The sequence below is a fragment of the Trypanosoma melophagium genome (assembly GCF_022059095.1).
Source record: "Trypanosoma melophagium isolate St. Kilda chromosome Unknown ctg23segment0, whole genome shotgun sequence".
NCBI classification, from domain to species: domain Eukaryota; phylum Euglenozoa; class Kinetoplastea; order Trypanosomatida; family Trypanosomatidae; genus Trypanosoma; species Trypanosoma melophagium.
The window spans coordinates 266,856-278,464 of NW_027125153.1; the positions used below are offsets into that span (position 1 = coordinate 266,856).

The 11,609-nt window shown below is 41.7% G+C and overlaps 6 protein-coding genes across 6 annotated transcripts; all 6 read left to right on the forward strand.

Annotated features, from left to right (window-relative positions):
• Window positions 1-357: 357 nt before the first annotated feature.
• LSM04_003401 (uncharacterized protein) lies at window positions 358-708 on the forward strand (the record flags this gene model as incomplete). The annotated part of the gene is made up of 1 exon (XM_067330263.1): window positions 358-708. The coding sequence occupies one exon, from the start codon at window positions 358-360 to the stop codon at window positions 706-708; it is 351 nt and encodes a 116-aa protein (XP_067191435.1).
• A 284-nt stretch (window positions 709-992) lies between these two features.
• LSM04_009178 (Small-subunit processome) lies at window positions 993-4,436 on the forward strand (the record flags this gene model as incomplete). Its single annotated transcript, XM_067330264.1, has 1 exon — window positions 993-4,436. The coding sequence occupies one exon, from the start codon at window positions 993-995 to the stop codon at window positions 4,434-4,436; it is 3,444 nt and encodes a 1,147-aa protein (XP_067191555.1).
• Window positions 4,437-5,081: 645 nt separating this feature from the next.
• LSM04_006780 (uncharacterized protein) lies at window positions 5,082-6,317 on the forward strand (the record flags this gene model as incomplete). The annotated part of the gene is made up of 1 exon (XM_067330265.1): window positions 5,082-6,317. The coding sequence occupies one exon, from the start codon at window positions 5,082-5,084 to the stop codon at window positions 6,315-6,317; it is 1,236 nt and encodes a 411-aa protein (XP_067191505.1).
• A 602-nt stretch (window positions 6,318-6,919) lies between these two features.
• On the forward strand, window positions 6,920-8,593 carry LSM04_004940 (Potassium channel domain; the record flags this gene model as incomplete). The annotated part of the gene is made up of 1 exon (XM_067330266.1): window positions 6,920-8,593. The coding sequence occupies one exon, from the start codon at window positions 6,920-6,922 to the stop codon at window positions 8,591-8,593; it is 1,674 nt and encodes a 557-aa protein (XP_067191468.1).
• Window positions 8,594-9,217: 624 nt separating this feature from the next.
• LSM04_007070 (uncharacterized protein) lies at window positions 9,218-10,654 on the forward strand (the record flags this gene model as incomplete). Its single annotated transcript, XM_067330267.1, has 1 exon — window positions 9,218-10,654. The coding sequence occupies one exon, from the start codon at window positions 9,218-9,220 to the stop codon at window positions 10,652-10,654; it is 1,437 nt and encodes a 478-aa protein (XP_067191511.1).
• Window positions 10,655-11,213: 559 nt separating this feature from the next.
• Window positions 11,214-11,552, forward strand: LSM04_002289 (uncharacterized protein; the record flags this gene model as incomplete). Its single annotated transcript, XM_067330268.1, has 1 exon — window positions 11,214-11,552. One exon carries the CDS (start codon window positions 11,214-11,216, stop codon window positions 11,550-11,552), a length of 339 nt encoding a protein of 112 aa, XP_067191407.1.
• Between the last annotated feature and the right edge of the window lie 57 nt (window positions 11,553-11,609).

Here is an 11,609-nt window from a genome sequence, read left to right on the forward strand (position 1 = left end):
TGTATTATTATTATTTTTCCTTTGCTAGATCCAAACTAGATTGATGCATTCCATTGATATGTACGTTTTGGTACGACAGTAGTGGAATGGGATGTTATGCAGGAAAGAAAGAACTCTTTGATGGTGTTAATAAAATGATTATAGTGCCTGTTTTTTTTTTTATAAAAATAACCCGAAGGAATGGAAGTAACTATTGTATTCTGATCCTTTTTTTTTCTCCTTTTTTTTTCTTCTTAATAAACACAAAGTGTGGCGGGAGGACCGGGTAAAAGTCACATTAACAAAAATAAAATAAAACCAATAGATATATATATATCTGTATTTTTTGATTGCTTGTTTCTCTAGTTTAGGTATACCATGTTGCGTCTCACAGTTCGCACTCTTGGTGGTCAGCGGCGGTGGTGGAAAGAAGGACGACCGGACTTTGCACGTGCGAATGAAAGACGACAGCTACTTGAACGGCGTCGCATTGATGCAAGTTATTACTACGCACCGGTAGAACCCACACCAGAGCAAGCGTGTACACTCTATAGACAATTGTTAAAAGCGGGTCATGCCCAGCTACGTGTAACAGATAAGAATTATTACATGAAGAAAGTACGGTATGAGTTTGAGGTGACGGCAAGGCAGACAAGCGCGCGTGTGCGTGGTATTATGTTTGAGAAGGGTCAGTGGATGTTGAAGAACAAACTTGGTGGTATCGTATGATATGATTATTGCAGTTATATGAGTCTCGTTTAACTGAGAGAAGGAATGAAATGTTTTTTGTTTCTTTAAAGGCGGTGGAATTGGCGTGTACAATGGAGTGAATATGGTATATATACTAGTCGAATATATTTATATATTGTATTTGAAAAATGTCAACCAAACAAACAAAGAAAAATATGTATTTATATGTTGTGTATATATACCTATAATTTTATTTCTTTTGTTTTTTTTTTTTCCTTTCTTTTGTTTCATTTTGATTTTCTGTACGGAAGAAGATATATTCAATGGTAGGGAAAACATACCTTCGGTACACAGTTGGTCCGCAGGGAGGTGCGGTAGCCAGCAATGCCTCCTTATCCCTATGCGGTGTTATTGCACGTCCATCCTATGCAAATATGACAAGCACAACGAATAATAATAATAATAATAATAATAATAATAATAAGATTAGAGGTCGACAGCGAGATACGGCGGCGTCTGTTTTGTTTACCGCTAGTCTTGAGGCTGTACGTGTCTTCTCCGTCCGCAGTGGTGTATTACAACACACCCTCATCCCAGCAGATTCAAAGATGCCGTTGGAAGTCACAACCCTCCGTGTGGTGCCACTGGAGGCCGTAAGCGGATCCTCCCATCCACGCATTGAGGAAAGTGGATGGATGTTAATGGTTGGATATCAGAATGGCCACGTCGCCGTCTTCTCCTGCGGCCCGACGGTGAACTATGGACTTCCCGTCTGCCGCTTCTACGCCCTTGGACACAAGTCCGACACCGCCGTTCTCGCCCTCGCCGTGGATCCGCAGCGTACATGCATGTGCAGTGGTGGACAAGACACCGATCTCACTGTTTGGGATCTCGTAACGCAAGAGGCGTCTTTTCGCCTGCGTGGACACCGCGGCGGCGTTGTGGGCGTTGAGTTTGTACCGCAAGAAGAAGGAGCCGCCGCCGCGGTTGGGGGTGTTGGTATGGGAATGGTCGTCACAGGCGCCGCCGATGGACTTATTAAGGTGTGGGATATTGGCGTACGACAGTGTGTGCAGACACTTGTGGCATCAGATGCGCAGGTGTCCTCGCTATGTTTGGATAGTGCTGGACGACGGCTGTATTGTGGATTACGTGAGAGTCAATTAAAGGTCTTTAACACGGAAGCGCTTACGAAAATAGAGGAGAATAAAAAGAAAAATAATGAACACGTGGAAGATGATGCGATGGTAGTAGAGCATGGTAGTATCTCACGTAAACTGCAAAAACCTGTTATTTCCATCTCTTTTTCACATGATGGTGCTTTTATGCTGGCATGTACGAGTAAAACATTGGAAATTTTCCGTATTTTAACTCGAGAGGATGTGCGGAAGAAAGTTTCACGCAAACGTAAGAGACGTTCGGCGAAGAAAGATAATGAAGCGGGGGATGAAGAAGAAGATGTTGAAGAAGAAGAACAGGAAAAACGACGCATGATAAAGACTGGAGACGTAATAAAGGGTGAAACTAAAGAAGAAAAGCATGATATTAATAATAACGCCAATGGTAGTAGTAAAAAGAAGAATTCTCATCATAGTGGCAGTAGCAATAGTGTCACTGCGGCTACCGCTACGGAGGAAGTTGTACTCCTGCGAACATTCTTTCTGGATGAGAAGTTGCGAAGTGCTTGTTTCGTTCCACCGTCCAGTACTACCGGTGGTGGTGGTAGTGGTCTACGTGACAGTGGGCGTCTGCATATTGCTGTAGCGTTTAACAATAACAATATCCGTACATATACCACATCCTTAACCACAAGTGAGTTGGAGGGTGCTGCTACATGGAGCCTTGATGACCTCACCCAACGTCACACAGTACAAGAGGGACATCATTCCGATATTCGTGAACTTCTCCTAGTTGAGGATGATGCGGCACTACTCTCCTTAAGTGCGGAAAAGCTCATGCTCTGGAATGTTGCCATTACAGGTGATCAAGAATCTCATTCATACTGTGATGCTGATAATGGTATTATGGCTAATAATCCACATGAATATTATGACGCAAAGGAGGCAAATTTACGACTTCCCAACGCCGTGGGAGCCTTGACTTGTACGAGTCATATCCCATTACAAGACGCAGTATCCATGGCAGCTCTCTCACCAAGTTTATGTTGTGTGGGGCAGCGAGATGGCGCCGTATTACTGGTGGATGTACCAGCAGCAGCGGTGGTGTTTGCAGAGACTGGCGTACACGTTGGTGGAGTGCGACACGTAGCGCGGCGAATAGATGGGAGTGGATTTGTTACAATTGGCGCCGATCGTCGTCTTATTATCTGGACACTCGCAATTGTTAAGGATGAGAATGAGAAGGTGGAAGAAGAAAATAGTAATAATAATAATAGTAATAACCACAAGAAAAAGAATGATAATAATGAAAATGAGGAAGAGGATCATAAAAATAAGCATAACGGGGATCATCCCAAGAGGAGTGCTCAGGCCAAACCACAACTATTGCAGTCAATGGAAATTGAACTCACCGAATCTCCACTATTTCTCGCTTTCAGTGCAGATAATCGTTTTATGGCAGTGGGTCTGCAAAACACAAATATTCAACTCTTCTTCGCCGATACAATGAAACCGTATCTTGTGCTCTTTGGTCACAAGCTACCACCAACCGCCGCTGCATTCAGTACAGATGGAACACTTGTAGCTTCTGTGGGTATGGATAAGTCTCTGCGATTGTGGGGTACTGACTTTGGTGATTGTCATCGTGCGATTCACGCCCATGACGATTACGTCACACAGGTGGCATTCTTACAGGGCACACATCAATTATTAACCGTCTCACTGGATGGTTCTCTGAAACACTGGGATGGAGATAACTGGACAATGATTCAGGTTTTCCGTCAGCATCAACGTGGGGTGTGGTCACTGGAAGCTACAGCAAATGGAACGTGTATCGTAACAGCTGGAGTGGATAAGTGTATTCGATGCTTCCTCCGTACACAAGATATTGTGTTTCCCGAGGAAGAAGAAGAACGCATGGCACAAGAGGCAATGGATGAGGAAGCGGCGAAACGTACGGCAATGCAAACACTTGAACAGCAAAACCCAGAAGTTGGTGTGGCTGGTCAAGTTACAACTGCCACTACAGCTGTGGCGGAGAAAATTATGGAAGCCCTTGATCTTGTCAGTGTAGAGTTACAACGTCGTGAGAATACAGAAGATCTCGCCCCACCACACCCATTACTTGCAAATAAATCAGTGTGGGAATATCTCTGGTCTATTATTGAGAGTGTACGCCCGAGTGAACTACGCCACGCCCTATCTTCTCTCACAAGTACCCACGTGGATGCTCTACTAAGTTATCTTGAAACCATGTTAAGTGAACGGGCGGTGCTAAACTATGAGATTGCGGCTAAGATTGTACTGGCGCTTGTAACGGCCTCAGCGGGTACTCCTTCTGCGGGTGGAATTATTGGTTTTCTCTCTGCACGGGCGGCTATTGCGGGTGAAGTCTCGGAAGCCCACGGGGCCCGCAGACTCGCCGCACTGCGTCGTATGATTTCCGAAGGACTTGATCGTACAGTTGGGCGGATGGATTACAATATAGCGGGACTTCAGTTTGTGCGGCAGGTGGTGGAGGATAAGGAGAAGGCACGCTTCTTTGATCTCAGTAAGATACAGGGACACAGGAAGAAGTATCATTCCCGGGCTTTGCCTACCAGTAGCAGTGAAGAAAAGCAACAGAAAAAGAAACAGAAACAACAGTGAAAGGCGAGGTGATGCATTTGCCTTGTTTTGTTATTTTTATGACAATTTTCGAACACCAAGAACAGACTAAAAAAAAAAACAAAAAAAGGAAAAGAATTTGAAAGAAACGTTTAAAGTGAAAAATGAAAGAGGAAAGAATCGAAGAAAAAAAAAGACTCGCAGACATACATACGTACAACATACATTATATACACATCTAATATATATACATCGTGTGGATGGGCGAGGTGAAAAAAAAAATGAAAAAAAAGAGAAATTTTAACGCTACTAACGTCTCAGATAAACAGAAGTGTTTTTTATTTTATCACCTTCATTTTTTTTTTTTTTGATTCCCCTGTCTTCTGTATAAGTGGATTCAAGTGTTAAATTTGTGAATCTTTGATTAATCTAATGCATATTACGCTGTAATTTTTCTTTTACTTGTCTTTTTATTTCTTCATTTTTGTATATACTATATCATTTGTCTCATTTTGTATGGAATAAGAAGAAAGGGCAGAAGGTTTGGGATCGACCTCTGCAAACATAGAGATAGAAGTGAAATAACAAAAATAAGAGTGACATAGATATTCATTCTCTATTTTATTTTATATATAGATAGATAAGGAAAGAAAGGGATAGAAAGATAGAAAGATTAGTCTGCTAATAATGAGTAGTGTGGAGGAGGCGTTGCTGCACTTACAGCACCTCATCGTCAAGGCCCGAGAGAAGAGTCACAGTAGAAATAATGATAGTGACAATAATGGAGACCATAGCAGCACAACCAGTGAACATATTAGTGTTGGGGAAATAGAAGAGCGATTTGCAGAACTGGAGGAAGAATTATTTCGTCAAGAGGGTCTACAACAACAGGCTACCGAACTACTCCGACGCGCCAAACAACGACGACAAGAAGAACAACGTTATTATTATCATGAAGAAGAAGAGGGTGAAGAAGAAGAGATGGATAGAAACGATCATGTAGATGATGAAATCTCTTCTCAAGAGAAGAAGAAAGAAAAAAAAACAACAAGCGGGGCAGTATCAATGGTAACACCAATACCGAAAATTGAACTTCAGCGACTTCCCTCAACATCTCTTAGTAGTACGGCTTCCCCACGACAGCGGAGTTCAACACGGGAGGCAATGCCATATACAGAAATAAAGGAGAATAGAGAAACAACAATGAAAGAAGAAACGCCGACTCTCTCACATGTGATCGTTAACCTCACAGATGGATCAACGCAATTAAGAGGAATTGTTACTGGAAGCAATAGCAATAATAATAATAATAATAATAATAATAATAATAATAATAATAATAATAATAATAGTAATAGTAATAATAATAATAATAATAATAATAATAATAATAATAATAATAATAAAGATAATAATAGCGACAGTGGTGATCCCCATACTAAGAAAGAGACGATACCTTCCAAAGACCAATACTGTTGTTTCAGTACTCCGTCCTATTCCTTCGCACAGGCCTACGCAAATGATGATCGACAGCGTCTTCTTTTCATTATTGATCAACTCTCACATGTACTACGTGAGGAACGATCTCAGAAGGAGGCACTGCAGCAGCGTGTTATTCCTGTAATGGCACAATACATTGAAAAACTTGAAAAAGAGGTGGCGCTGCAGCAGCGTGAAATTGCTGCCTTAAAAAGGGAAGTGGCGCTACAGGTGGAACTCACATGCTTGACAGAGTCATCCACTGATACTGATAATGATAGTGATAACGGGAGTAATAATAATGATAATGATATCAATCGTCACACTGATAGTGGTAAAATGAAGAAGAAACGTACACGGGAATGGCATGTAGCGGATCTACTACTGCAGTGTGAAGAGCATCTACGTCATCTTGTACATAATAATCATCACCACCAAAAATGAGAAGTCTGAGAAATGTAAATGGATACATTTAAAAGGAAAGAAAAAAATAGAAGATACAGTTGGTGATGGGTTTCTACTCTCCTTATTATCTCTTAATTTGAGTACTTTATGGCTTGTTCGTTTGTTTCTTTGTTTTTATTCTTCCTTTCCCTCTCTTTTTTTTTAGCGAGAGTGGGAAGCATTAATGACTAATGGATTCTTTTCTGTATAACACCACCAAGGTTATCACTTGGTCACACTATATTGTAGTTGCATTGATTACTGTGATTTCTATCTGATGTAAACATGTCTTCTCTTTTCTTGTTGATGTTAAATAAGTAGTCTGGTTTTATTTTGCACTATATTTATTTTATTATTATTATTATTATTATTATTATTATTATTATTATTATCTTTCTTCTGATGAACGTTTCAGAAAAGAACAAAGTAAGAGCATAGTGAAGGTATAGTGGGTAACACAAGTCTGAGGAAAAAACCCCTCTTTAAGATATATTTTTTTTTCCTTGATTATTTTTTTTTTCTTGAAAAAATCACCTCCTCTGACAAGCACGTAGTACCCCCCATATATATTAGTGGTAATTCATACATAAAAAAGTATATATATGCAAAGCGGTACAGAGAAAAGTAATAGTAATAATAATAATAATAATAATAATAATAATAATAATAATAATAATAATAATAATAATAATAATAATAAAGCGTCTGAAGTGGAACCACGCTGCAGTTCAACATCACCCACACGAAAACGAAGTGGTAATGCTGGTAATAGATCATTATGTACAATTCGAAAAAGAACACATGCTGTTACACTCGCCCCGCGACTTCTTGGCACACGCGTAAAACACCTGTTGCGAGATGAACTGTATATTGATGTGAGTCTACGTAATGTCCCAGCAGTGGTAACGAATGAAATTGCTAATTTAGAACTTCTCGCAGCATATCATCGATGGCTGCGTGGAGTACATGCTCTGCTTGCTATTGTGGTATTTGTTCTCTCCTTGATGCGTGCGGATGTTGTGGTAAACTGGACAATTCTCGCTGTCTCATTTGCTGCTATATTGATTATTCTGAAGATATACGGAATTAAGGCAGAATATACTGGACTTACAAATTTAATGTATAAGAATCACCGCAGCGTTCTTACTTCACCGTTTGTGTACCAAATGTTTTTAGAGATTTTTATATGGATGATTCAAACCCCACCGATCATTTTATTCTGGAGACCATTCTTTGAACTTTTGAACTACTTTATATTTATTCGTCTCTATGTTATTGTGCTGTATATTCACAATGCTATTTGTGTGTATCGTACCTTCTGTCGTGCCATGACAGCTGTAGTGGCGTTACCGTTGACTACTTCTTTTACTATACGTACTGCACTTGTGTATAGTAAGACAAAAGTTACATGCCTCACAACATTGATCGCGTGGGTTAGTATTGCCTTTATGTACATCAAAGCAGAAAGTGTATCTTTATCTGATGGACTTTGGTTTTCATTTCAAACCCTCAGTACTGTGGGTTACGGAGATATTTCCCCCACAACTACCGCAGGTAGGTTGGTAACTGTATTGGCCTGGATTGTAAGTTTTATTCTTATTGCATATATGGTTGTCATACTTTATGATTCACTTGTACAGAATGAGAATGAATATAATATGTATGTTTTAATGCAATGTCATAAACTCTCGCATAAAGTGCGAAATGAATCTGCACGTGTAATTCAAAGAGCATGGCGTTTTCATCGTTCTAGTCTTCAACTGCCACAAACAAGTATGCAGAAGGTTAAGACATTATTTCAAGCCTGGGCCCTTACACATAATATTTCTAAACTTCGTCATATAAGACAAAATTGGGTGGATACAACACGTCTATTTCGAGAGAGAAGAAGTAACCCTATTTTGGGGTATTCGGAGTGCAAACACCAAGAAGAACTGTATCTTGCACAATGTGCGGCACGACAAAGTCAACGACAGTGTGATTTGGATGCCTTTATGCAGTTACTGTTGAATAAACAAGACAGGATGCCGACACGAGAAGAAGTAGAGCAAGCCATTATTGGTAATAGCTTAAATAGCAGCTTTTCTTTCTCTTTAGATGGAGCAAGTACTCCAAACGTAGATACTGGTGCTTCTGTACCATCGGTTGATCTGGGGAAACTTTTCGATAAGGTGGAGCATTTAGAAACTAAATGCAGAGAATTATCAAGTACTATAGAAACCCTCTTGGCGACAGCAGATACTAACCCTCCCAGTCTCGCTCATTCATACGAGTGATGGTTCCATCTATATATATATATATATATCAATTATTGCATATCTAATGGCACACACAAAAATACAAACGTAAACACATAAATTGAGAGATCGAGAGGAAGAGAAATGTGTGTTGCTAAAATATGAGTAAATCTTGCTGAAAATTTTTACTTGTCTGTATGTTTGCATGTATTTTTTTTCCCCCTTTATTTGGGTGCTATCGAGTGAGAAAAAGCTTTTATGGGAGCTACAATTGGTTCATATTAAGTTTTTTCTATCTATTTCTATTGGCCTTATTTTTTTTTTCTTTGCTTTGCGTTGCTATTGTCGTTATATATATATTTTTTTTTTTTGCTACTTCTGCTGCCCCTCTCAGCGTTACGAACATGAGATTCACCCCAGGAATGAGAATATGTGTAACTTGTGTATTTTGGCTGATGTATGGAATTTTCTTGTGTTTGCATTTAATTGTTTTTTTTTTTCATTTTCTTCATTTATCTGGCATATATAACTATTTGAATTTAAACAGAACTCCACACGTAAATAAACGTGTATTTTGAGCGAACAGAACAGAAAAGGAAAGAGTCGAGGTTCTTCAAAAGAAAAAAAAACCTATAAACGAAGCTAAAGGCGGGGTGCACATTAATGGAGCTTCGTAAAAGAGCTGAACAGCTTTTGCGGCCACATGAACCCACCCCTATTCCTCCTGTGACAGAAGGTGTCCGTGAGCTGTCCCGATCTGAACATGCAATAATGAATCGCCGCTGGCTACGTGGGGCGATGTGTTTTTTGGTAGTTATCTGTTATGGACTTTCACTTTTTGAAAATATTGTAGTTACGCACTCCCTTATTCTCGTATTTTCCCTTGTGGGTGAGACTGCAATCATTGGAATTTATCGCGCCAAGGCACGTTTATATGGGATCACCAATCGAGCTGGTGATAAACCCACGGTGGGTGTATTTCATTCCCCTATTATTGACAAAATGCTTGTAGAAATGCTCATATGGATTATTCAGTGTCCACCTATTCCTGGTTTAGCGAGAGATAGTTGGTTTATGTGGCTTGACATCTTCCTCCTCCTCCGTTTCTATGTGGTAGTAACGTATGCGACGAATGCCACGCAGGGTTCCAGTTTTGCCCGTGGGGTGGCCTCTGTTGTGGGGGTCCCCCTCACCCACCGCTTCTATCTGCGGGGTTCGCTGCTCACTTGGGGTCTGCTGCTCCCGGCGGCTGCGCTGGCGGGCGGACTGCTGCTGCTGGGGGCCTTCATTGCGCGGGTGGAGGGACTCCCGTGGGCCGACGCCGTCCACCTCGCCGTTGACAGCGCCTCCCTCGTCGGTCTTGGCGATGTGGCCCCCGTGACGGCGGCGGGGCGGGCGGCGGCGGTGGCGGCGTGGCTTCTCGGCCTTCTCGCCCTTGCGGGGACCGTCGGGGCCGCAGCGGCCGCCGCTCGTCTCGGACCCGCCGCCCGAAACCTGCACGCCCTCCTCCGCAGCAACGCCATCCGCGCCAAACTGCCGCCGCACGCCGCAAAGGTCCTCCAGCGGGCATGGAGACTGCATGCCGCAAGGCGGGCGCGAAAAGGGGTCCTCACACGACAGATCGCCGCCTTTATGCTCTCACATCAGCTCATTAAGTTCAGGGAAATGCGTCGTGAGCTGAGGCACTTTGAAGCAATATTCCTCCATTCCATCCGCACCGTGGAGGATTACATGACGAACCCTACCCCACTCACCTCACCCACTTCCGCACCGCAAAACTCCCGTCCACTCTCCCCCGTCCGTGCACCACAAACACGAGAAACGTTTTCATTACTTCAGGAAGTGTGTGGGAAAGCCAGCAGACACGTGAGTGGGACAACGGCGCCAAAGACGCCTTTGATGCAGCATCATCATCATCATCATCATCAACAACAACAACAAGCTACTGCTGGTGGTACTGTTTTTACTACATCCAGGGGTCGGTCTTTGAAAGATTTGGAGCAGATGCTTTTGAGGCTAGAGTGTACACTAGATGCTCTAAAGGCGAACACCGATCGGCTGCAGAGTCGCCTAGGTAGCAGGAATACCGCCTCGGTGTGATTATATAAATATATACATATGTTATGTTGGTGAGGAGTCAATGCGGTATTAGTCTTGGCATTCTCTTCTTTAGCTGTGCCCAGAAGGAAAGAAAAGGAGCACACATAAAAAAAAAGTAAACGTTCCTTCCTTCCTTTATATATTGTTCTCTTCGTCCTTCTCTACTGCTGTCAATATCAGCATTGTCATTTATTACCATTAGTCTTACCACAGTTGTAGCGGGGTTTTGCCCATTATTTTTTACTTATCCATTTCCCTCTTTGTTTTCGTGAAACGTATTTTTGTATCCTTTGTTTTTCTTTATATATATATATATATATATATATATATACTTGCTTTTGTACACGCGTAAATACTTTTTAATTATGTGCATCATCGCTTTTTTTCGTTTTTCTTCCCCCATGAAGGTTTCGTGTAGTCTGAGCTAAGCGAAGCATTAACTATATATTGCCTATAACCATACCCAGATAACATTTTTTAAGGCTCTGGTGGCATTCACAGAACCATTTAATTGAACCAGATCATCTTTTTACATCAAGTAAAATTAATATAAATTAATATGACCAGGCAGTCAGATGTGCAGGAGTGCATGAACTCAATCTCCAATCGCACCGAGAAGGCAACGGAGGTCCGCGCGTATGACGAGCAATCCGTAGAAGAGCGCATGCGAAAACTCTTTCTTGAAATAGCAGAAAAAAAAGCGGCGGATAAGAAAAAGGCAGACGAGTTGGCGCAGATACCAGTAAAGAATGAGGACGTGGAGCTGCTAATGTCTGAACTTGGTTGGGAACGTGCAGTAGCAGAACACCGACTGCGTGAGAAGAAAGGTGATACTGTCGCCATCATGCGGGAAGTTGTTGGACTTCCAAAGGCAAAAGTGTCCGTGAAAACTGCATGACAACCACATATACAGAGGAACACAAGAAAATAAACGGCATTGTGTATCACCTACCTC